Below are 22,545 nucleotides of genomic sequence, written 5' to 3'. Positions count from 1 at the left end.
GAGTTGTGTTTCCAATCTAGACTCCTTGGGAGGGAGCCTCTTCCACACGGGGCTTCCTCTGGGCCAGAGAAACCATGTGCAGCAAGGACAGCCTTCGGCCACCCTCTCTTCATCTCTCCCACTGCTGCTCTAAGTAGTGGGTCTGCCCTGATCCTTGAGCCAGGCGGAACAAAGCAGCCCTTTGTCACTCTTGGGGTGATTTACCATTCACGAAGGCCACCGGGCTAGGGCTGCCCAGGCGGGTCTACCCCTCCCTTCCTTGTCTTTCAGAAATGTTTTGGAGTCAGAGAGAAACAAAGTCTCAGGCTCTGTCTGTGACGTCCCTTCCTCACTTACATAGTCACAAGGACAATCTAGCTTTCCTCGCACAGGGAATTCTAAGGACATTTAACCTTCCTTGACTAACTTAGAACCATATGCTTGTCTCTGCCACCACTTGCAGGCAGACGTTTACCCAGAGCTAAGGGACTCGCAGGTGGCTCCAGGAAGACTACAGTGAGGGATGAGGAGAAATCAGAGGGACTGAGGTGAAGTCAGCTAAAGACAGCTTGACACCTAGAGAGGAGAAATGAACACGCAAGTCTTTATTTTGCTTTTGAAGAACAGGAGCGGTCCAAACACACGAGGCCCTCTCTGGCAGAGTGAAGTCATACCTATAGTTAGTGACAGGGACACCAGCTTTGGAGGCATATCTGGAATGGTGACAGCTGGGTATTGGTATTTCCAGCTCAAACTGGTCTTATCTTCTCTTAGATGTCAGAAGCCAAGGTCTGGGTACAGCCGGTCAGTGGCAAAGAGCAGCTCAGGAATGTTAAGTGGCTTCAGGAGTCTTGTGGACAGCACCATTACCTGTGACAGGAGGGACAGGCATGGCACCGTTAAGGAGGGCAGTTAGTGATCAGGGGCTAAGAAAGGGGGCACAGGGTCTCTCATCTACAGCCTGGCTGCTAAGATGGCTCAGGCTTTCCTCACTTAGTCCATGAGGACCTTTGGGCCCATGTGGCTGATGCTGGGTGACTCTTTCTTCCCTCAGCCTGGCCTTCAGTGTGAGGTTGATTTCTCTCCACACCAAGACTGCTTGTTTCGGGACTTGCCTGGGGGCATGGTAAGCTCTGTAAGGGCCAGGTGAGGGTCTGCCCAAGCAGGCACTAGTGCTTTTCCATAAGAAAGTGCCTATGGGAAATCAGGGCAGTGATCCAGAAGGAATTCCACGGGCCAACACCAGAGTGTGGCATGACCGGGCGGCACCTGGCCATGCGACACTAGACAGGTGCAGGGAGGACACCTCCCTGTCTGCTCGCCTGCCCCCAAGGTTATCCCAGGTGTAATGAAATCAGTGAAGTAATCAACTCCAAATTCAACTCGTTCATTGGTGCAATGCAGAGGCCACATTCCAACGCGAGGCCTAACAGGAGAGGGTCATGGCCAAGGGAGGGAGTGGAAGAGAAACATTTAGAACTTTGTTTTCCTTCTTGAAAATAACTTTTAACGACCTTGTTGAAGAGCTCTCCCTCTTTTCCCAGAGCGCTGCCTTTGAAGCACTTGTTCTATCTCACGAAATACATGGCTAGTGCCAACCAACCCATATTTTAGCATGGAGACCCGAACTTCTTATTTCCCTTGACATCTATGCAAGGAGGCTCTGAAGACGGGTGCATGGCAGCGTGCCCTCGTGACCCAAGCGTGCGTGCTGCACAAACCAGGTAGGCAAGGGGGCTCCCAGGTCAGAGCTGCCAGCAGAGGCTGGGGAGATGGCAGCTCTGCTGCTGGTTGGCTGGATTCCCTCTAGAAAGTGACTTTACTTGGAGCCTCCCTCTCCCACCTCGTCTGTCCCAGAAAGAAAAGAAGAGCTTGCAGCACTGCCACCAGGGTTATGTAAGCTCCTCTCCTGAGAGCCCAGGAAGTGCTTGACTACTGTGCTTTGCTGATGGGTTTGCAAATTTCCTTCAGAATCACAGAATTTTGGAAGCACATAATTTTCTAGAGAAACACATAGAGGTTCATACAGTTTTAAGGGACCCTTATGGGATTTGCAAACCATCATTAGGAAGTCCATTTAAAAATCTATGCATAGGGCCGAGGAGATGGTTTAGTGGGCAAAGTGCACGCCGTGTAAGCATGAGAACCCGTGTGGCAAACTCCTAGAAATCCACACGAGAAATCTGGGTGTGGAGGCGTGCTTCTGTAACCCGGGGACTGGGAAAGCAGAGGCAGACAAGTTCTTGGGGTTCCCTAGCCAGGGGAACCCCAAGAGCTACTTGATGAGCTCCAGTTCACTTGAGAGAACTTGTCTCAAAAAACAATGTAGACAGGTCCTGAGGGAGGAGAGTTGAGTTTGTCCTATGGCTTCTACATGCCTGCACATGTGTGCGCTTGCGCTTTTGTGCACGCGCGCGCACACACACACACACACACACACTTTCCCCAGCCTCTGTGTGTAGACCCCTGTAAGGTAGTAGAGACCAGCAGTGGTTATTATACTGTATCCCCATGACTTGACAATCCCTGCTTTACTGCCAGCAGCCCCCACCCCCACCCCATAGTCCTCAGCCCAGTCTAAAGCTAGGGAACTCCTCTCCAGCTGAGGTTAGGGGCAGGAGTGAGGGTGGAGTATTTCTTCAGAGAAGATCAAATCTTGTTCCTGTTGAAGAACTCGGGAGTGCACGGCTACAGATTCAGTTGATGTCAACACTGAGAGCAGCAAACAAGCCTAAAAAACCTGCCCTGCTCAGTCCTGCTCAGGCCCTGTGCTGGGCTCATGGCCATGGCTGACAGTCAGGATTGACTTTCCTCTGAGTGAGAACACAAAGATCAGGCTCCTCTCAGCCAAACAAGTAGGCCCACGAGGTGAGGCCGCAGCCTGTTGAGCATCACCGCTGAGGGCGTCTGGGGCCTGCTCTGGATCAGGTGAAAGCAACGGGAAACAGAAGCGGTTTGTGAAGTAGGAGAGGGGGCCTGCAAGGAAGGGAGAGAGCAGGGCAGAGTCCTGACTCTTCCAGGGCCCTGGGAAGGAGAGCTAGGCTCAGGCGTGTCCAGTGTGAGCTGGACCCCCGCTAAGGCAGCTTAGTCACTCCGAGTCCTACTTCCTCATCTCTGAGGCATGACTAACACTGTCTGCCCCAGATGAACACTGCAGATCTTCTAGCACAGCACAGGCTCCAGAGGGGCTTATGGTGGTGGCTGCTGTCACTAGCTCCCTCTGCCATCTTCCCTCCTTGCAGCTCACTGCAGTCCTTACATGATGAAGTTGCCAGAGTGTGCTCTCTCAGTGTGAACCTGCTACTCACAGGATCCAAACCCTTACTCTCTTCTCACCACTGTTTGATAAGCCCAGCCCCCAGGACAGCGTCCCAGGCCTCAGTATCTGCTTCCCGCTGGATTCTCACCAGCTCTTTCCTCCGTAGCTCTGTATGGTCAGTCCCATGTGTCAGCTACCATCAAGTCTCTGCAGCTTCACAACTGGCTCTCTGGGGACGCTCCTTTATCTAGGCAGAGTTCCCCTACTCTAGTTGTGGCCTTTCAATCTGCTAAGAGGTCCCTGCCTCCAGCGAGCCTTCCTGGAGCAGGCTTCCCACCCTCCAGCCTGAGTGTGCCCTGTGGCTGTCTGTCTTATTTTCTTCAGCACAGTGCCAGGTGCAGAGCAGGACTTGCCTTAGTGAGGTGCAGAGAAAAAACTGAGTAAAGCAACTGCATGGGTGGAACAGGCACGCAGCGAAAGAGGCAAGGCCCCCAGCCCTGGACAGCGGGAAGCTTTTCTTCTCGGAAGGCCTCAGAAGAGACTGGTCACCGACTGCCTACATTCACTCTCTATCAGCTCAGTGAAACCTGCTGTCGGAGGCCGCTGCTTACAAGCCGATCAGGTAACACGGTCAGGGTTTACATACAGCCTACCAGGTTACCAGTAATCCTTAGGCATCTAAATGATTTCATTTCACATATATGAAGATTTTGCCTGCGCGCGTGTGTGTGTGTGTGTGTGTGTGTGTACACCTGGTGCCCTTGGGGTCAGAAAAGACTGTCAGATCCCCTGGAACTGGAGTTACAGATGGCTGTGAGTTACCATGTAAGAGCTGAGAATTGAATCTGTGTCCTCTGCTAGAGCAACAAGAGCTCTTAGCTGCTGGGACATCTTTCTAACCCATGATCAGCACTTGTACAAACTCGGCATATTTGACAATTAGACTGCTTTAGAACATTTCTGTTTTTTCCAAGTTAATTCAAACAAGACTGTGTCTGCATTATTTGGCTAAAATTGTCCTTCTAAAATCTTGGCTCCAAATGGGAGGGAAGAAAAGCCCGGAAGGGCACAAAACTGGCCTAGCAGATGAAATGCTTTAAATCCAGCCAGTCTGGAGGTTGATTTGACATTGGAGAATACCTTCCAGAGAGCTGGCCTTCCACAGGAGACCTGGGCAACAGACAAACTCCAGGGACCACCTCGCTCCTCACCACAAAGGGTCTTTTCCTCTGTATTTCTGGTCCTTCTTTCTTTCTAGCTGCAGCTTCTCCCCCTCTCCTCTTAATTCTTTTGGCTATTGTTGCTTTTCCCAGCTCTCAGCTTAGGCTGGGCATCATGCAAGTTTGAACAGCGTTTCACTCTGACGCATCAGCTCCCGACTGCCCCATCTCTCACCTGTCACCTGTCATGGATGGCACTCAGAAGTGAGAGCTTCTTCAACCAGGACACACGACTGCAGCCTGGGACATCCTCACTTGCACTGTTCACTGCCACTGACAGAACACCTCCTACAAGAACCATCCTTGTAGGAAGAGTGATTGCTGACTGTCCATAGAGCTCACATGAGAAAACAGCATTCGGCAGAGACAAATCATTGTTCTGTGAAGAGCCCAAGTCATGGTAGGGCCACAAGCAACTGTATTCCGGCATTAGCAAGCATGGCTAATGGTGGAGGTTCAATCAGACTGTCCAAAAGATGAAGGTGATGCTTACTCACATGCTGACAATGGGACAGCATGGATGACCTTAGTGTCCCTAGGGTCAAGGCACCAAGTCCCCCCAGCAGCCCTTTGCTTGGTATGTTCTGCACTCAGCTGGGGAGGCCTAGTTCTGGGAGGCCTGTTGGTTGGCTGGCATTCCTCTTCTCTAGCCACCCGTGTTTGCAGGTGCTAACATCTTTCTGTCCTGTTTCTGCTGAATGAAGACATGCCAATAAAATCTAGGATTTGGGTATCAGAGCCCTCTGGTTTCCAATATTTAGAATAAAAAAGAACAGGCGGTATTTTTTTCTTTCCCTTTCTTCTAAAACCCGATTCTGCCCCCCCCATCAAGTGACCACACAGCACAGGTGCCCATATGACCCTTCATCCATCCATCAGGAGCAGTGGTTTTGCACACAGATATTGGAGGTGCAATTTAACCCTGCTTTGTACCTGTGCTATGCTGTACACACCCCACCCCACTAGTACTAAAACATCAATGCTCAAGTAGTTACTCTAGGGAGACAGCTGACCTTTTCAGAAGACCTGTGACCTATTGGCCTGCTGTCTACCTGGTCCTAGACATCAGTGCCAGAGGTCAGCTCCCCTGCAGCAAGTTTGTACTGTGAGAGTCCAGGTCACCTTTGTGCTGTGTCCCTTCTGGTTTGGGTGTTTTTGTTAGTGTCACAGAGCTAAGCCTCCTTGGGGCTCCCCATCCACTACCTAGGTCACCCTGAACCCCTAAAGATATATGCAGAGTTGTGTATGGTCACATTTCTGGACTTAGTTTTTATTTTTAAATGCTTGAGACTCATTGAACACTGTACTTTAGATACATGGAGGCATGGCGTCCACACCCATCTCTGAAAAGCAGCTGAGAGCTGGTAGATCCCATGCTTGGCCTTTCTCTCTTCCCAACATGGCTGTTGTCTATGAGGATACCTCCCTGTATTACCTTCTCACAATCACAGGTTTCTGTGGGCCTCATGGCCACCATGCAACAGCAACAGAGCTCAGCTGGCCAGAGCATCTGGCCACAGGACCCCATGCCACATAGCTGAGTGAGGAGACAGGGCTGGTATCTGGCACAAGGGCTTGAGGAAAGAAACCTAAGGAGAGTCCTGACCTGGTCTTGCAGATGTTTGGGGCGGGTTGGGAGACTTTCCCTCCTTAGTCAAGTCAAGGGAAGACTTGTGTATTTTCTCTGATCAACTGTCCCTGGGCGGGATGGTAAAGCTTTCTTCCACTGTGTAGATGGGCGCAGCTCACACACGACAGGACAGCTCTGTCTTTGATAGCCTCCTGGCACATCACTTCTTCGGGACTACTCCTTTAGCGGGGCTGGCATACTCTCCCCACAGCAGTGTGAGCATAAGCAGAGAATGGAGCGGATGTCTGTAACGTTCAGATACAGCTCACAGCAAGGCCAGGTTTCCAGGGTGCTACCTGCCAGGTGAAGGGGGTGGGGACATGGGCCTTAGCGAATGTCACTCCAGCAGCACTCGGTCCTCTCTCTCTACTTTGACAAGCTGAGAGACCAAAGGCAGTGTGGCGAATAGCCATCCCGGCTCTCCCTGCCGCCTCAGAATCCTCTCAGGGTCTGATAATGCCTCAGGGAGTTTTTACACAAAGGACAGGGAGTGGTCAAGCCTGTTCCTCAAGGCTCCAACACTCTGAGATGCTCTGTCTGCAGATGAGCCGGCACAGGGCCAGACTAGTAAAGCCACTGCTGGCTGATTCTGCCTTTTGACGCCAAACTGTCCGCAGCCTTTGAAAGCATGCGCACGCTGTCCTTCCAGAGCAGGGATTACAGTGTCTGGCAGGCCGTCTCAATGCACAGTTGTCCTAGGGATTAGGATGTGCTTCCCACGTTAGGGACAGCAAGAAGGTGCTGACTTATTAAGAAAAAAAGTCCCAATAAACAGATTTCTAACTCTGCTGGTATAGGGAACAAAATGAGGCTAGACATGATTCGTTTCTAGAAGTTTCCACCAGCTCTGACATACTAGGTAATAAAAGCAAAAAGAATCACAGGCAAGGGCTGGCCATTCCCAGACCTGGCCCGTCCCTAAATACGCAGCTTCTTTTTCCTAGCTGCAAGCTGGGATGTAAAGAGAGATCGGGACTTGATTTCACCAGCAACGCTCAGGCACTCGTCACCACAGTTTCTACCAGACCCTTTGGAGTCAGTATAGCCCTCCCACCATGCAGCTTACCCAGTTCCGGCCACCTGCTCAAGCCGAGGCCCAGCCTCTGTCCTCAAGGAGCAGTGGTGGAGACTATGCTGGCGAACGTGGAGTAGTCAGTGAACCGGCAGGAACTTTACTGCATAGCGTGGGTTGGGATGGCAGCGCAGACTCAGGAAGAGTCTGGAACAACTGGCAGGATGTCACAGAAGCAGAGAATGCTGGCTGAGTGCACAGAGGATGTGGAACCAAGAGGAAGCCACATCACCCATCCCAGTAGGGCAGGGTCTGGGCTAGAACACTACCATCCCCACCCAGCCATTTTCTGTGCAGCTGTGTGGACAGGTTTTAGATTCACTAGTGTCTCAGTGAAGTCTTGAAGCTACATGCTAGCACTCTTCCCCGTGACCAACACGGATGGGGTGAGGGTCTCTGGAGTCCCTCAGTGTTAGAGTTTGGACGTATAATGCCTCCATAGACTCATGCAGTTCAGTATTTGACCTCAGCTGGAGGCTATTTTGGAAGGTTGTAGAATGCTTAGCAGTTGGGACTAGCTGGAGGACATGGGATGCTGGGAACTGGAAGTTACAGGGCTTTGATGGTTGCAGTCTTGCCCTGCTTCTGGACCAATTCTCTTCTTCCTGGTTGGCACCATTTATTGTGCAAACAATAGGGATCTCTTTGCTTGGTATGAGAATTTAACCCATTACGATGGATTTTGCCGAAGTGGTAGGTCCTTAACCATAAAGAAAAAAAAACCCTCTCTGGGGAGGCGTGGGTGGACTTGGTCTGGTCAGGAGGATGACTTTGGGGAAACAGCCAGAAGGAGACCGTGATAGGAAATAGGACGTGCTGAGGATGAGCGGATGGAGAAGCGAGCAGGCCAGAGGAGGAACAGTGAAGCCCTCGCCACCCTTCCCACTGCTGCCCCTGGACTCCCTTGTGTCACCCATGACTCAGTACCTGGGTTCCTGGCTTCAGAGATGCTACGAGGTCTTTGACCATTTTGGCTTCAGAGACTGTGACACCGCCCACCACAAAGAGGATCAAGAGGGGATGGTCACTGGGATGGGGCCGGCTCACCTGCAAAACAGAACAACATCAGATCAGACAGCAGTAATGGCTACTGCTTTCCTCCTGCGGATGGGACAGAGGAACCTCAGAGCGACAGTGGTTTATTAACAGTCAGATGCCGATGCTTTGTGATTCCACTGGCTAGAAAAATTTGCCAGCATGGCACCTAGTGCATCCTTCTAGAAAATGAATTTAACTGTGCTGGAGCCGTTACATAAGAGAAAGGACGGGGGAAGGGACGTCTGATTGCTCACCTTGGATCAGGACTCAGTACACACCTTGTCCTCCTTTGTCCCACAGCTCCGCCACAGCTGCCATTATGGCCTTCATGTGTTTCTTGCTTCTCCTCTACTAAGGCAGGCTCTCCCAGGGGCAGGCCGGCCTGCCTAGACCTCTGCCGAACTGTTTCCACTCACCTTTGTGAAGCACAGAATTGGTTTCTATCACTGTCTTCAGGAGGAACCCAGTCAGTTCAGGTGGGGGATGGGGGTTTACAGAGACACAGAGAGATATAAGGGCCACCCTCCCAGGGATCACAGTCTGGGCATGATTTGAACCAGACACTCATCATAGCAGCGACAGCTGTAGTGACATTTCACTTGTATTAATCCCAGTGGCCACATTGGCTGCCATAGAAACCAGGTGGTGCATGATTTTAATCCCGGCCCGAGAAAGGATTATAAGACAGGAGGAGACAGCTCTTAGACACAGTCTCATTCTGAGATTCCTGGAAGCAGGATCGCCATTTCGAACTGAGGTCAAGGTAAGAGCCAGTGGCTGGCTGCTTTGCTTTCAGATCTTCAGGCTGATCCCCACTTTCTCTTTCTGAGTTTTTATTAATCATGCTACAGTAATTGCTAGAGATTTTTTTCTTCCCTGATTTTGCAATTTTACCCACGAGACAAAAGTTTTATTATATACTAGAATGAAAAGCATGCTTGGGAAATGCAAAATGACCCATAAATTGATCCAGTGATGAAGACATTAAGAGAATGAAAGAGGGCTTCTGAAGGCAGAATGTTGGGAGCTGTGAACACCCAGGTCCTGAATTTCTGGTAAACAACTTGTAATTCTTGCAGCTGCTCTGAGCACGAGACCCTCAGAAGTTCCTGATGGCAGGAGAGTGGTTTCTGGTGGGTTTGGCTGGGGCATGGCTATCAGTTAAGGATCCCTATATAAGCTGCCACTGAACACAATAAAGGGGGCATTCTGGCATCAAGGATGACCCATGTCTCTGTCTCTCTGTGAGTCTTTTTTGTGTGTTTCAGTCTCCAGCCCCTTGCCCAGTTCACGAACTGTATGGTGGCGCATAGAGCGCAGATGGGCATAGTGCGCTGCAGCAGACTGTGGGTCAGATGTTCTCCTGAGGAGTGATCAACCAGGAAGCAGCCATGTGGAGCAGCTCAAGACCCAGCCGGGACCAAGCAAGTGCAAATGACATTGCTTAGAAAGGTGCTGTCAGCTGCCTGAATGGCTACCAAAGTCATGGGGGAGGTAAAGCCATAGGCTTCCCCTCCAGCAAGACAGGGCATTAACAGTGACTGCTTCCAATCACAGATGCACATGCCATTTAAGGGCCTTGGATCATCCCCAAAGCAGAAGGCTAGACCAGTGGGCCAGGAGGAAACTAGAAGGAAGGACAGAGGAAAGAAGTGATGGAGAAAGGGCAGAGGAGGAGGAAAGGGAAGAGGAAGGAAGGAGGAAAAGCTAATAGGGTCTTCATGGCAAGTCCTGGTCAGGTACAGAGCTCAGGAGGCTGCACGCCTCCCTGGCCTCCAGCTTAAGCCTCTGGATCTTCCATTGCCCTCACTGTGTTTGTTCTCTGTTCTCTTCTAATCCACATACCACACGCTTTTTCAGCAACCCTTGCTGCTAGCCCATGCTCCCTGAAAATTGGCTGGGGTCACTTACATAAGCCACTTAATTCCAGCATTAAGAGTCATGGACCTACTCTTTGGTTTTCCTCTAGCAGGATCTTTTGTGGAATCTGTCAGTTGGTAACACCTCCTCTGACTTCTGTGTTGACGCTGCTGGTTGTTCCTCCACCTTTGTCATCTCTTCTCAGAGAGCTTCATCAACTCTTGCTATTGGTCTGCCCCTTTAAATGCTGATACCACTGAGGCTCTGCCATGCCTCCCCAGTCTTCTCCCTCACTCCACTGCCCCTGAAGGACCGTCCCATCTGCATGTATTTCCCACAGTGAGCTCTCTGGATATTACCTCCTGGACAACACAGATTCCCTGATTCAGTGAGCTTCGTGCTCCTTTAATTCTGTTCTCTTGAGTTACTGACAGCACATCTGCCCGAGACACACACCTGAGTTCTCTTAACCTCCTCTGCTCTCTTCATCCTCTAGACTAGTGGTTCTCAATGTCCTAGAGCTGGGACCCTTTAATTCAGTTCCGCATGTTGTGGCCACCCCAACCATAACATTATGTTGTTGCTACTTTATAACTGTGGAAGTTGGAAAGGAAGGGTGGAAAATAATATTTTTAAAAGTCTTGAGTTGGGTGCTGGTGGTGCACGCCTTAAATCCCAGCACTTGGGAGTCAGAGGCAGGAAGATTGTGGTCATTTTGGTTTACAAAGAGAGTTTCAGGACAGCCAGAGCAGTTACACAGAGAAACCCTGTCTGGAAAAAAATCAAAAGACAAACAACAACAAGAAGACTCCCAGCTACTTCTCCAGCACCATGTTTGTCTGCACACTGCCCACCACCATGAGGATAATGGACTGAACCTCTAAACTGTGAGCCCCAATTAAATGTTTTCTTTATAAGGGTTGCCCTGGTCATGGTGTCTCTTCACAGAAATAGAAACCCCAACTAAGACAGTGACATCTGTTTAGGTGGCCATTCTGGAAAGACTTCATGAGTGTAGCTTCTCTGACATTTCTGACTTCTTGTTCCTTTGACTTGTACGGTCTTTCCACCCCCTCTTTCCTAGTACTCCCTGAGCCCTGGAAGGAGGAGTTGTGTTGTAGATGCACCAGCTGGAGCAGGGCACTGCACGGTCTCTTGTTCTCTGCATTTTGAGGGGTTATAGTTTTCTGTAATGGCCTTTGCTTAGACACATCCCAGAATCTCTCTCTGTGCTCTTCTTTCCGAGTAACCATACCCTGAGAAGCCTCCAGCTCCACAAACAACTGTTGTCTCTCACTTAATCCTGGGACAGAAATACAACTGGCTCTGGAACTTCAGCATGGCACAGTGTGTTCTTCAAGACATATGCTTTCCATAGAGAGTTTGGAATCTGAAGCACATGCCGAGAATCTTGGAAGGACACAGTAGAAGATGAAAAGGGGAAGAAACGAAACACAAGGCAACAACAAAGAGCAGTTCCCTAGGGCTAAGTGGAGGGAATGTTGGTCTAGGCACAAATACATGGGTCCAATTAATGCACTTGGTGTTTGCTATTTTGGTTTCAGCTTAGATCTGTGTGTTGATACCAGACTTTCTCTTCAGAGCACGTCAGGCCAGCAGGCTGCTGGGAGGTGGAGCCGTCCCCATCCCAATCCTTCATTCCTTATAAGCAGCCATACATGATGGTGTCCTGTCTGTGCTAGGCCGAGGGGTGACAATCTGAAGGTGACAGCTTGACATAGCATCTGTCACTGCACATGCAGGGTGTAATAAAGCAGGTGGGATCTCTGCTCTCTGTCACTTGATGAGCAGTGGAGGGCTGGGATTTGAGGACATCGGCTCCTGTAAGGGAAGATGGCTTCTTTCCCTGCCCCGCACCCAGCTTTTCAGTGCAGGCTATGGGGCCCCTGCTGGTGTGCTCTTGGGGAACACTCTGATATCTGGATTGGCTTCCAGGAAGGGAATGCCAAGGTGAGGATCCTACCCCTTCCTGTGTTTAGAACTGCTCAGGAATTCTGGGACTCTTGCTGAGTCTCCCCTGCATATTGCTCTTTTACTCAGTTTCCCTCCATTTGCGACTTATCCTAGAATAGGTATGATCAAGTTCCTCATTCTCCATTAGCCATCAGAGCCTTATAGAGGCACTGAGAGAGGCTCAAGTTTTAAAGTGACCAGGCTCTGCAAAGACCTATGCCAACTCTGAAAATGGCCATCAGGAGTCATTAATAGCATTGGCACTGCCACCAAACACTCCTCTAACATGGTGTTTATTTTTCATCCATTCAACAGATATTATTGAATGATGATGAGGCATGGGAAGTGCGCTAAAGGAGCCAGGGACTCAGCAGTGCACGGAACAGAGGAGGTATCTGCTGCACACAGTGTGGGTTTTAATGTGTGTGCAGAGGGAGGAGATGGAGAAAAGCAAACCAGCGAGCAAAGACGGTGGAGAGTGCAGAGGAGAGGGAAGAAGGAGGGGTAGGGAGGGGAAGAAAGAGGGAAGTATTCACAACCCCTAAACTTAACAAGTCCCCAAAGCAAATCACCCTTTTCCCATTTCTTCTGCCCAATCAGGACATTAGCCCATCCACCTAGGTACCGAGAGCACACAGAGGCCCGGACAACTTCTTACTAGCATATGCAACCCATCCCCATCCCATGGAAGCCACAGTGACTCTTCCTGCGCCCCCCTACCCCGCATTCCCTCAGCCCTACCTAAGTTCAGGGTCCCATCTTTTGTCTCTCTCAGCTCACCTAGTTCCAAGTTCACCCTGGTTTGCCCTCTCAGTGCTGCCAGGGCAAGCCTCACAGAGCACAGAGGAACCCGTTACACATTTCCGAATACCACTCAACGGTACCGTTCTAGCTTGCTGTCTGCTGCCGTGATAAAACACTGACCAAAGCTTAAAAGGGTTTATGCGGCTTGGAAGTCCTGATCAGAGGGCATCACTCTGCGAAGTCAGGGCAGGAACTCAGACAGGAGCAGAGGCAGGAACTGCGGAGGAAAGGTCTTCACTGGTTAGTTCCCCATGGTTCTCAGCTCGCTTTCTCAGACAGCCAGGACCATCTGCCTAGGGGTGGCACCTCCTGCAGTATGCTGGGGACCACTATGTAAGTCATTACCAATCTGACAGGGACAATTCTTCAACTGTGGTCCTTTCTTCTCAGGAGTCTCTAGTTTGTGTCAATTTGACAAAAACTAAGAAGCACAGGTTAACTCTTGGTTTTTGGTAAAATTTGGTAAAAATTTACATTCCCAACTCCTGTTGATCTAACTCTGCTTCTGCTTATCTCTGCCATTGTCTTCTCTTCCTGTGCTGGCACTGAGTGTGACGCCCACGGGTCTGACAGGACCGAACACGCTCTGATGCCATCAGATCTCCTCTGTGCTCCCCCCATCCCTCACATCACCGCTCTCCCTCCCTCCACGGATCCTCAGCATCCTGAGAACCACATGAGGCAAGCTATGATACAGCAGGCAGGTGTCTCGTCCGTCGATGTCTCCCTTACCCACGGCAGTCACTGCTCCCTGTCAGATGAAGTACGAAGACTGCCATAGTCCAGTTTCTGCTTCTGCTAAGGAACTCATGCCAAAGTCCACTCCACAGAACTCTTGGAATAGATTGCACTAGCATTAGATATAAATCAAACCCTGCCTCAGAGCATCATCACAATTCAGAAGAATTTAAGCAATGGTCACACATGGCTGCAGAGAGGAGCCACAGGACTCACACTCACTTAACCAAGAAGCTCAGTGCTGGCACAGTTTCATCTAATCAGAAATGCCATAAGTACCGTGGACCCCATCCAACAGATGATCTCTCCAAATTTTGCTTCCTTAGATGAGTAATAAGGGGTGGGTCTAGATGACCTCTAAGGTATGTTCAGCTCTCGCAGCTGAAGGATCTGACGTCAGCCCTCACACGAAGCCCGGCATTTGCCCCCATCCCCATCACAAAGCATCCTTTGGGTGATTGTCCTATCAACAATCCAATCATTGGCCCTCAGAGTGGGCTGCTGGTAGTCACGTGGTTATAGTGTGACCCTGCTGTCCAAACATGGTTTTCTGGTCATGGAATGAGGTCCTGAGTCCAATGGGGCTACTGGTAATCCAGTCATTCTAAGACAGATGAGGCTCTGTGAACACGAGGCTATCAAGGAGAACCCAAAGCTATGGCTGGACACTCACCGATGCATTCACCTAATATCAGCTGAGCACCTACGCCATGCTGGGCATCATCTAGCCTCTTCTGCAGAGTGCAGAGAGTTGAGGAGAACCCAAAGCTATGGCTGGACACTCACCGATGCATTTACCTAATATCAGCTGAGCACCTATGCCCCGCTGGGCATCACCTAGCCTCTTCTGCAGAGTGCAGCGTCTAGAGCACTGCTTATCTTCCAGACAGGCTTTCCAGTTCTTGGTCTAATCCTGCACTGCTGTCTTTGGGGTTCCTGGATATCCTCTGGTCCTTAAAGTAAATTAGCCTTCCTTTGATTAAGTTGCCATGACTTGTTGGTATCTGACAGCCCAATTTTGACAGCTTTTATGGCCCATGTGAACATCATTCCTTCACGTGGACTTTTTCCTGTTTCCAGACCATAAAGCTGTGGCATCAGCTTAGACACAGGGCCCAGAGGCAGGCACTGCGACTTGAATCTTTTTCTAATTAAGCATGGCCACATAAGAAATGGAACAACTCCAGAAACAAAACCAATTAAAGCACAAGGAGAAGGAGGGGAAGGGCCTCGTGCCATTTCATGAGATAAAGCCCACCCTCTTATACCAAGTCCAGCAGAGAAAACATCTTGACAGACCATGTCTTTTAGTCAAAACAAACCAAGGGCCAAACACATGGAGTAGATATAAAGTCTATTACTCTTGGGAGACTGAAATCCAAGCCACAGATTTCAGAAATGCACTTTCAAAGTGCTGCCTATTAGACATGCTAGTTTTAAATTAAATTCTCATTCCGGGAGAGGGGAAGTGTGTTTTGATGGATTCATTAGGCCGAGAGCAAGCTTTACTCAGAGGACCTCAAGGTGCTCTGTGCAGGAGTCTATCAGGCAGCCGGCTTTCCATGCCAGTTGCAGCCCACAGTGGTCCCCCCACCCCAGTGGACCACCCTCACTGGGTTGTATGCCCCTGGAGGATGACAGCTTAGCGGCTGATCACAAGCCTTCCCTCTGGCTGAGAAGTGATCAGGCTGACTTGAAAGTCTTCCTCAGATAACAGGGCATGCTTGCTTCCCTCAGCTTCTAATCTAGGAAGTTGCCTTTTAATAGCTAGTTAAAAAAAAGTACAAATAGCAAGTGGCATTTCTTTATTTCAGTACAGTCATTCTGGTATCCCTGATTTTGAAGTCAGGTCAGAAGTGTAAATGATTTCAATGTCTTCCATGAGGGAAGGATGCCTAGTACCAGTAAGTGTTGCCCTTATTGCCCTGGGCAGCCATGTAAGGTGGATTTACCCATATGCAGACTATATTTTTCAAAAGTGGCTATGACGATACTTCCTGCCCTCTGGCTCTTGATCCCTTTTCGAGAGGAAGCATGCATGTTTTATTTCCTTAAAGCAAATGCCCTGACATGTGGGGTGCTATGCAAGTGATGTTAGTGGACTTTCAGGCCATGCACCCAAAGTCTTTCCCCTGGCTGTCCCTCTTGGAGCACTGACACTACACAGAGGAGCTGAGGTCCTGGGCCACAGGCCCTTCGGAGTTCCCAGTAGATGCTCAGCAGCGGCTCACTGATTGGGAGCCTGCCCTGTGAGCTCTGCAAGATAGCAACCTTCTGAGCCAAATGAACAGTTAGTATTATTATGAGCCATGGGGTTCATGGCTCATACCATGGTACCAGATAACCAGAACCAGTGGGAATGGAAGATTTCCATGGCCCTGGATTTTTAGAGCAGAGCCATGCAAAGAAAGTGTTTTAACTGCCCATACTACGACACAAATGAAGTTCTGACTTCAGGGAGGCAAGACCCTGCTGCCAGGACTTCCCTACCCATGGAATTTGTCTAGTAGAGAATATTAGATAGACCACTTTTTTCTTAACTGTTTTGGCCAACAGAAATGTACGAACACAGGTAGAACTGAGTTAGGGGGCTAGCATTTGCCACAGCGCCGAGGCAGCAGCAAACCACAGAGAGCTCTGTCTTCCAGAAAGTGGTGATGACGCAGACAGGCTCCAGGACAGTCAGGATGTGAGGCAGCCTGGGTTAAGCCTCAGTGTTTGGGGGGCCAAGGCATGCATATTTGTTGGCTGCCTACAGTTTGCTCAAGAGAGATTAAGTTTATGTCACTGAGACTGTAGAGATCAACGAGTTGGGCTCACAGTGTAGAGACAGGGTCTAGAAGAGAACACTGCAGCCCATGAGCATGGCTCCAGGGACATGCCACAAGGTCACCCAACTGCCTGTCTTCTGGCAAGTGGGAACCACTGGGGATTTACAGTGTTGGGAGTTTTTTTTTTTTTTTTTGGCAGGCAGTGTGTGCAGTCTCTTCTTTGTCTTCATCTTAAAAACAGGTTTTCCATCCTTTCTTATTTTTCCTTCTACTTTCTTTTGCTATTTTAATTTTTTGGGACAGGGTTTTACTGTGCATTCCAGTCTGACCTGAAGCTCACTATGTAACCCAGGTTGACTTTGAACTCAAAATTCATTCATCTTTATCTCCTGAATTCTAGGACTACAGGCATATACCACCGTACCTGACTTCTTCCTCCTCTTTCTCAAAAAGGGTCTTGCTAGTAGCCCAGGATAGTCTCAAACTCATAATCTTTCTGCCTTACCTGTGTGCACACCCAAACACTGGCTATGTATAGGGTATAAAGATACCCAATGTGGCTCTTGCTCTCTCTCTCTCTCTCTCTCTCTCTCTCTCTCTCTCTCTCTCTCTCTCTCTCCCTCCCTCCCTTCCTCCCTCCCTCCCTCCCTCCCTCCTACAGTCTGCAGGGAGGGACAACAGAGTCATAATAAGAAGCACTGACTATAGACAGTCCTGGTGCTGAGTACCAAGCATGCAATTACATTTCTCACAAGAGCTCCATGATATCCCATTTTACATATCAGAAAATGAAGGTACAGAGAGGCTGAGTGGTTCTCACCCAGTCAGACTGCAGGTATGTGGCTCCAGTCTCTACCACCTCCACTGCTGATAGACCCTGGAAGGAAGTTTATAGAGCATGTACTAGCTGAGGGGGGGGGGATATAGATTAAGAGAGCTACCTATTATTCAATGAATCAAACTACAGAATAAATGTAACATGAAGAAGAGACCCCAAACCACCCCAGCATCTGCTCCACTCTGCTGGGACAGGTCTTCCATCCTGCAACATTAGCACCTTCCTTCTGCTGTTCTCCAGGGAGGTGAAGCAGTGGGGGAAGCAGACTTCAGCGCTGTGGTGTGGGGTGCAGATGGAGTGAGGTGGCCCTCCACTCTATGAAGTGGGCACAGGGTTGGCACTGCCTTGCTCAGCAGCTGTTGGACAGGAGGATGAGGGCAGCTGACAAGGCTCACTGGAGTCGACCGATAGTTCCACTCTCTTGTCTACAGTTTGGATGCAGCTTCAGGCTTAAAAGACAGGCAGCGACTAGGCAGCGGTTTTCCTTATCTGAGGTTTTGTGTTCCACACTTGGTTATTTATAGCATGAAATCAATCTCTTACATTTTAAGTTGCAAACAGCTCTGAGAAGTACGATGAAATCTTGCCCTGCTCTCTCCAGCCTGAACATGAAACATCCCTTTGTCCAGAGTGCCCGTACCACACATGTGCCCCCTCTTTAGTCACCGAGAGACATCCCTGTCCAGAGTGCCCATACTGTAATGTACCCCCTCTTTAGTCACCGAGAGACATCCCTGTCCAGAGTGCCCCATAGCGCACATGCACCCCCCTCTTTAGTTACCAAAAAGTCACCCTGGGTATCAACTGACTCAGCAGCATCAAAGTGTTGTGTTTATAAGCACCCCCTTAATTTACCTGATTATGGCCCCAAAGTGCAAATTCTATCCCAGAAACAGGGTGCTGGCAATCTGATAAGCCAAAGAAAAGCTGTAAAGTACGTAAGTGGGAAGATGAAAGTTCTTGACTTGATGAGGAAATATATAATTGTCCGCAGAGGTTGCTAAGATGTACGTTAAGAACAAGCCTTCAACCACTGGAAGTGTGAAGAAGGGAAAGGAAGTGCTAGGCTCACTGTCACACTTGCAAACTGCACACACTGAGACCACAACACATGTCATGTGCTTAGTGAGAAAAAGCACTGCATTTGTGTGTCCACGGGGCTTATACCTGTGGTTTCAGGTCTTCACGGGGGTCCTGGAAAGAGTTCCCTCCACTCAGTGGGACTAGTGTAGTTGGAAGGAGAAACTAATGGCTTCAAGCTATGCTGAGTGAGCTTTGTAACCCAACTTTTCCGACCACACTGCTCCCCATCAGTGAGTACCTGCTGTATGCAGAATGCAAAGTGCTGAGGACCCCGAAGATAAAGTCCTAGACCAGTACTCTAGGCTCTAGCCATAGCTCTCAGAGTCTTTTTGGTGGGATTTGAACTGAGAAAAACCTTCAAGTCAGTCACACACGTGTAGATGTATAAGGATAGGCCAGGCTGTTTTACCTAACCAGACATACTGAGTCTAGTCTGTTCCCCTATGCGGTGCTCATTACAGTCATTCAAACTGTCTCAACCTGCTGGTGTATAATGGGTTATGTTGTATATTTAGAAAACACTACTCTGAAAGACATCAGCCTAGAGGATGGCAACCAAGACACGTAGTTATTAAACAATTTATAAATACAGCCACAGAGTATGCACAAAAGATTACAGAGCCCTGAGGGAGCCACACAGGGCCAGGACCACCCTTTCTTGCATTCTTTCTGCCACATGCGATGAGCCTCATGCCATATTCCTGCAGTGTGACAGTGGCCCTGTCCCTCCAAGCATATCTTGTCACATCTCCAATCTCCTCTCCTCTTCCGTTTTCTACATCACGGGTAGACTGCCTCTTGTCACCCCAAGTCAACCAGGAAATGATGCTGAGTGCAGAGAAAGGACTCACCAGGGACAGACCAGCATCTCCCTTCCAGTTCAAGTTAAATTTTGAGAATGTTCCTATTTGTACAACAGTAGCCATGCAGCACAGGAAGGACTCCCCATGGATGACTTTACTTCATCAAGTTCTGCCTCCTTGTTTCTTTCTGGCTCAGCACTACAAGTCTTGAGTGAGATAGTAGGGAACACATTCCAGGGGCACAGAACAGGACAGTGAGTGACAAGAGGGAGGGGCAGTAACTGCCCCTGAGGGTTCAGGATGAAGATGTACTTGTAAGGAGACATATCTGCAATCTTAGATTAATTCTTTCCATGAGCCCTGGGCCCAAAGGTCCCAGAAAAGCAGTGGGAAGGAAGGCAAGGTGCTCCTGAACCCTGTGTGACCTCACTCACACCAGTGACCCCATGACCAATCCAGGCAGAGATCTTCTTTATGGGCTGCTGTAGGCAGAGGCTGCTTGTTTGTTCCCTGGCTGCCTAGACTCGAAATAAGCACACAGAAACTGTATTAATTAAAACACTGGCTAGTCACTTAGGTGTATTGCTAGCAAGCTCTTTTATCTTAAGTTAACCCATCTCTATTAATCTGTGCATGACCACAAGGTTGTGGCCTACTAGCAAGGCTCCTGCAGGCTCCTGTGGGAGTCTTTCTCCTCCATCGCCTACATGGCATCTCCTTGACTCAGCCTACTTTCTCCCAGCATTCAGTTTAGTTTTTCCCCACCTAGCTCTATTGTGCCCTGTCATAGGCCCAAGTAGCTTTGTTATTCATTAACCAATAAAAGTAACCACAAATACAGAAGGAACTTCCCACATCAGGCTGTACTGATTCAGGGAAGGGAAGGCAGCTGAGTAATACCAAAGAGAAGCAGAATTAATAACAGAATATTTATCTTCGAGAACACGCCTAGCAGCACTATGGGGCTGGGGATGCTGTGTGTCCTTTAGGCCCCCCACTCCAGGCAAGTGCTCTGGACTAGAGGACACACCCTGGAGTTGCCATTTGCTGTGTGCTCTGTGGAAATCACATCAGAATAGGGGAGGAGATGAAATCCCAGGCTTTGGGAAATTTGCATTCACTGCTTAGCCATGTAGGGCTTCGGTTTCCTCACTGAGCAAAAGAAGAGGGATAAGAGGTGGTGGCACTGGCCTTTAATCCCAGCACTCAGCAGGCAGAGGCTGGTGGATCTCTGTGAGTTCCAAGGCCAGCCTGGTCTAGAGAGTGAGTGCCAGGACAGGCCTCAAAACTGCACAGAGAAACTCTGTCTCGAAAACCACAAAAACAAAACAAAACAAACAACAATAACAACAACACAGGGATAAGGATAGGACCTGCTGCTGAGGTTGTCATAAGGATGGACAGGAGGGTGGACGGAAACACTCTGGCTCAGACTGTGGTGGGAGGCCTGGACACTGTGCACACCACCTGTGGGTCTATCTGTGTTACACCCCCTCCCCTCTCAACACGCTCTGGGGTAGAGTGGAAGTCCTTCTGTCTAGTTTTGCCTCCTTCTCAACATGGCTTTCTGAGAAGCTATAGTAGCTGGGAGAACTAAGTTCTCCTCCTTAATCTTCTCCCAGGAGCCCTCCCTCCGAGGTCAGCTGGCTGCTGAAGCCTTCAGGAGCTCCAACACTGGGGCTAAACACCTCATTTCTCATGCTGCCCTTTCAGAGTCCCAATGGAATGGCTTAACACAGGACAAGAGGGAGAAAACACTACAGAGTTTACAGGGGCAACTTCCAAGTGTGACAGCTCTTGATTCATGGGACAGTGACAGAAAACGCACTCGGGGAATCAGCTCACAACTAACATCCTGACACAGCCCATGGTCACCACCGGAGGTCCGGGCTTGTAGAGGAAGGACTTAAGTCTGGAGGGTTGGAAATGTCTATCCCAGAAGTTACTGCTGTTTTTACTCTTCTCTCCTCCTTCCTTCCTCCCTCCCTTCCTTCCTTCCTTCCTTCCTTCCTTCCTTCCTTCCTTCCTTCCTTCCTTCCTTCCTTCCTTCTTAATTTTTTTTAAGAAAATGGCCACCAGGAAGAGCTCCTCGGGATAGAGGAGCAGAGAGTGATCCAACTCTGGCCTTAGAATCAGCACAGGAGCTCCAGACACGTTACAGAAGTTCAGCTGCGCTGCTTTATTAAGAAAGAAAGAAAAAGAAAGTGAGCAGCCAGGCCTTGCGTCAGAAGCTGCTGGTAAGGGAAGAGAGAACAAAGGGTGGAAGGTCACTCCAGCCTTTACTGCTGGTTTCCAGTCTGATGGCAGCCTTCGGTCCTCTCTGGGTTTTGGAATGGGCCAGTTTTCCTGGAATATGCTTTTATTGAACTCCAAAAGCCTGGATGTTTTCATGCAGATTAATTCATGATTTCAAAGACTCTTTGAAGTTGACAAAACATTCTACTATTTCTAAGAGTTATTACTGCTGAAATACGGGCATAGCCTGGGAGGGCAGTCTGCAATCTTGTTTAGATCCTTTTAAATTTAGAAACTTTACAGTGGCTTAAAAATAGATCCCATTTGTATGCTTTCTCCTCCTTCATCCCTACTCCAGGAGTTGCTCAGTCATTCTGACCCACCGCAGACAGGAGCCAGAGAAACTCAGGGAGTCTGCTAGACCATCACAAATCTCTCTAATGAATCTTGGGGTGAGATTAGTCATAGGAGTATGCAAAGTTGCTCATTACCAGGCAGAGTAAGTTCTAGAAGTAAGGGCAGAGGATGCCACTAAGCCCAGTGAAGAGTAGTACATGTGTTCCTGTTGGTGACAAGTGGCTCATGAGGGTCAGAGCTGCCCAGCAGTGACAGCCACCACAGGTGCACGTGTGCTAGGGAAAGGTGAAAGGACTCAGGTCCAAGGGGCTCACACTGCACCCCATCGAATGGTTGATGAGGGTTTCCCTGATTGTAGACCACTGTCTCCCTGGTGCTGAGCGGGGCTAACTGTGTGCCAGCATTCCCATACTCAGCCAAGGGGACACTGTGACACTGAGGATGGCCCCTTCATGGTTACTTACCTTCATGAACATGCTGAATCCAGTTTTAAGGAGATCAGTAAGGCCTGAGGATGTATGCTCAATGCCAACGGGATCTGGCTTCTCAGGATTAAATATTTCCTCCACAACCTGCTTCAACAATGGCTTGTAGGATGCCTGGAAAGACAGAACATTGTGCTATGAGCAAAAGCACTTTTTTTTTTTTGCTGTGTCTGGAGACAGTTTCACCTGCATCAAAGGAAGTAAAGTGAGTTCAGTTTGATCCTGAGCAATGGCTGTGATTTTTTTTTTTTGCATGCAAGGTTATAAAACAACCTTGAGTCTTTAAAAACATTTTCATTAATCTTTGAGAATTTCATACAATGTATTTTGATCTTATTTACTCCAACTCCTCCCTTTAATTTCTTCCAGATTTGCTCTCCTTATCTCTCTAACTTTGTG

The 22,545-nt window shown here is 49.2% G+C and overlaps 1 protein-coding gene and 1 long non-coding RNA gene across 2 annotated transcripts in view; one reads left to right on the top strand and one right to left on the bottom strand.

The window, feature by feature from the left end:
• Positions 1–560: 560 nt before the first annotated feature.
• Scfd2 (sec1 family domain containing 2) overlaps positions 561–22,545 on the bottom strand; it is a 326,524-nt gene continuing 304,539 nt past the window's right edge. Inside the window, exons 7-9 of the mRNA XM_038331345.2 lie at positions 22,126–22,260; positions 8,088–8,207; positions 561–849 (exon numbers count right to left, since the gene is read on the bottom strand). Of these exons, the coding sequence (XP_038187273.1) occupies positions 757–849; positions 8,088–8,207; positions 22,126–22,260 (348 nt within the window). The 3' untranslated portion in view covers positions 561–756. The remainder of the gene's footprint in view (positions 850–8,087; positions 8,208–22,125; positions 22,261–22,545) is intronic.
• On the top strand, positions 8,906–10,646 carry LOC119815179. The gene is made up of 3 exons (XR_005285502.1): positions 8,906–8,961; positions 9,467–9,650; positions 9,756–10,646. It is a non-coding gene; the product is annotated as an uncharacterized LOC119815179 (long non-coding RNA).

Source organism: Arvicola amphibius, chromosome 1, assembly GCF_903992535.2.
Source record: "Arvicola amphibius chromosome 1, mArvAmp1.2, whole genome shotgun sequence".
NCBI lineage: Eukaryota > Metazoa > Chordata > Mammalia > Rodentia > Cricetidae > Arvicola > Arvicola amphibius.
The sequence above is the reverse complement of the archived record's forward strand: the minus strand, read 5'-3'. Positions and strand labels throughout refer to the sequence as shown.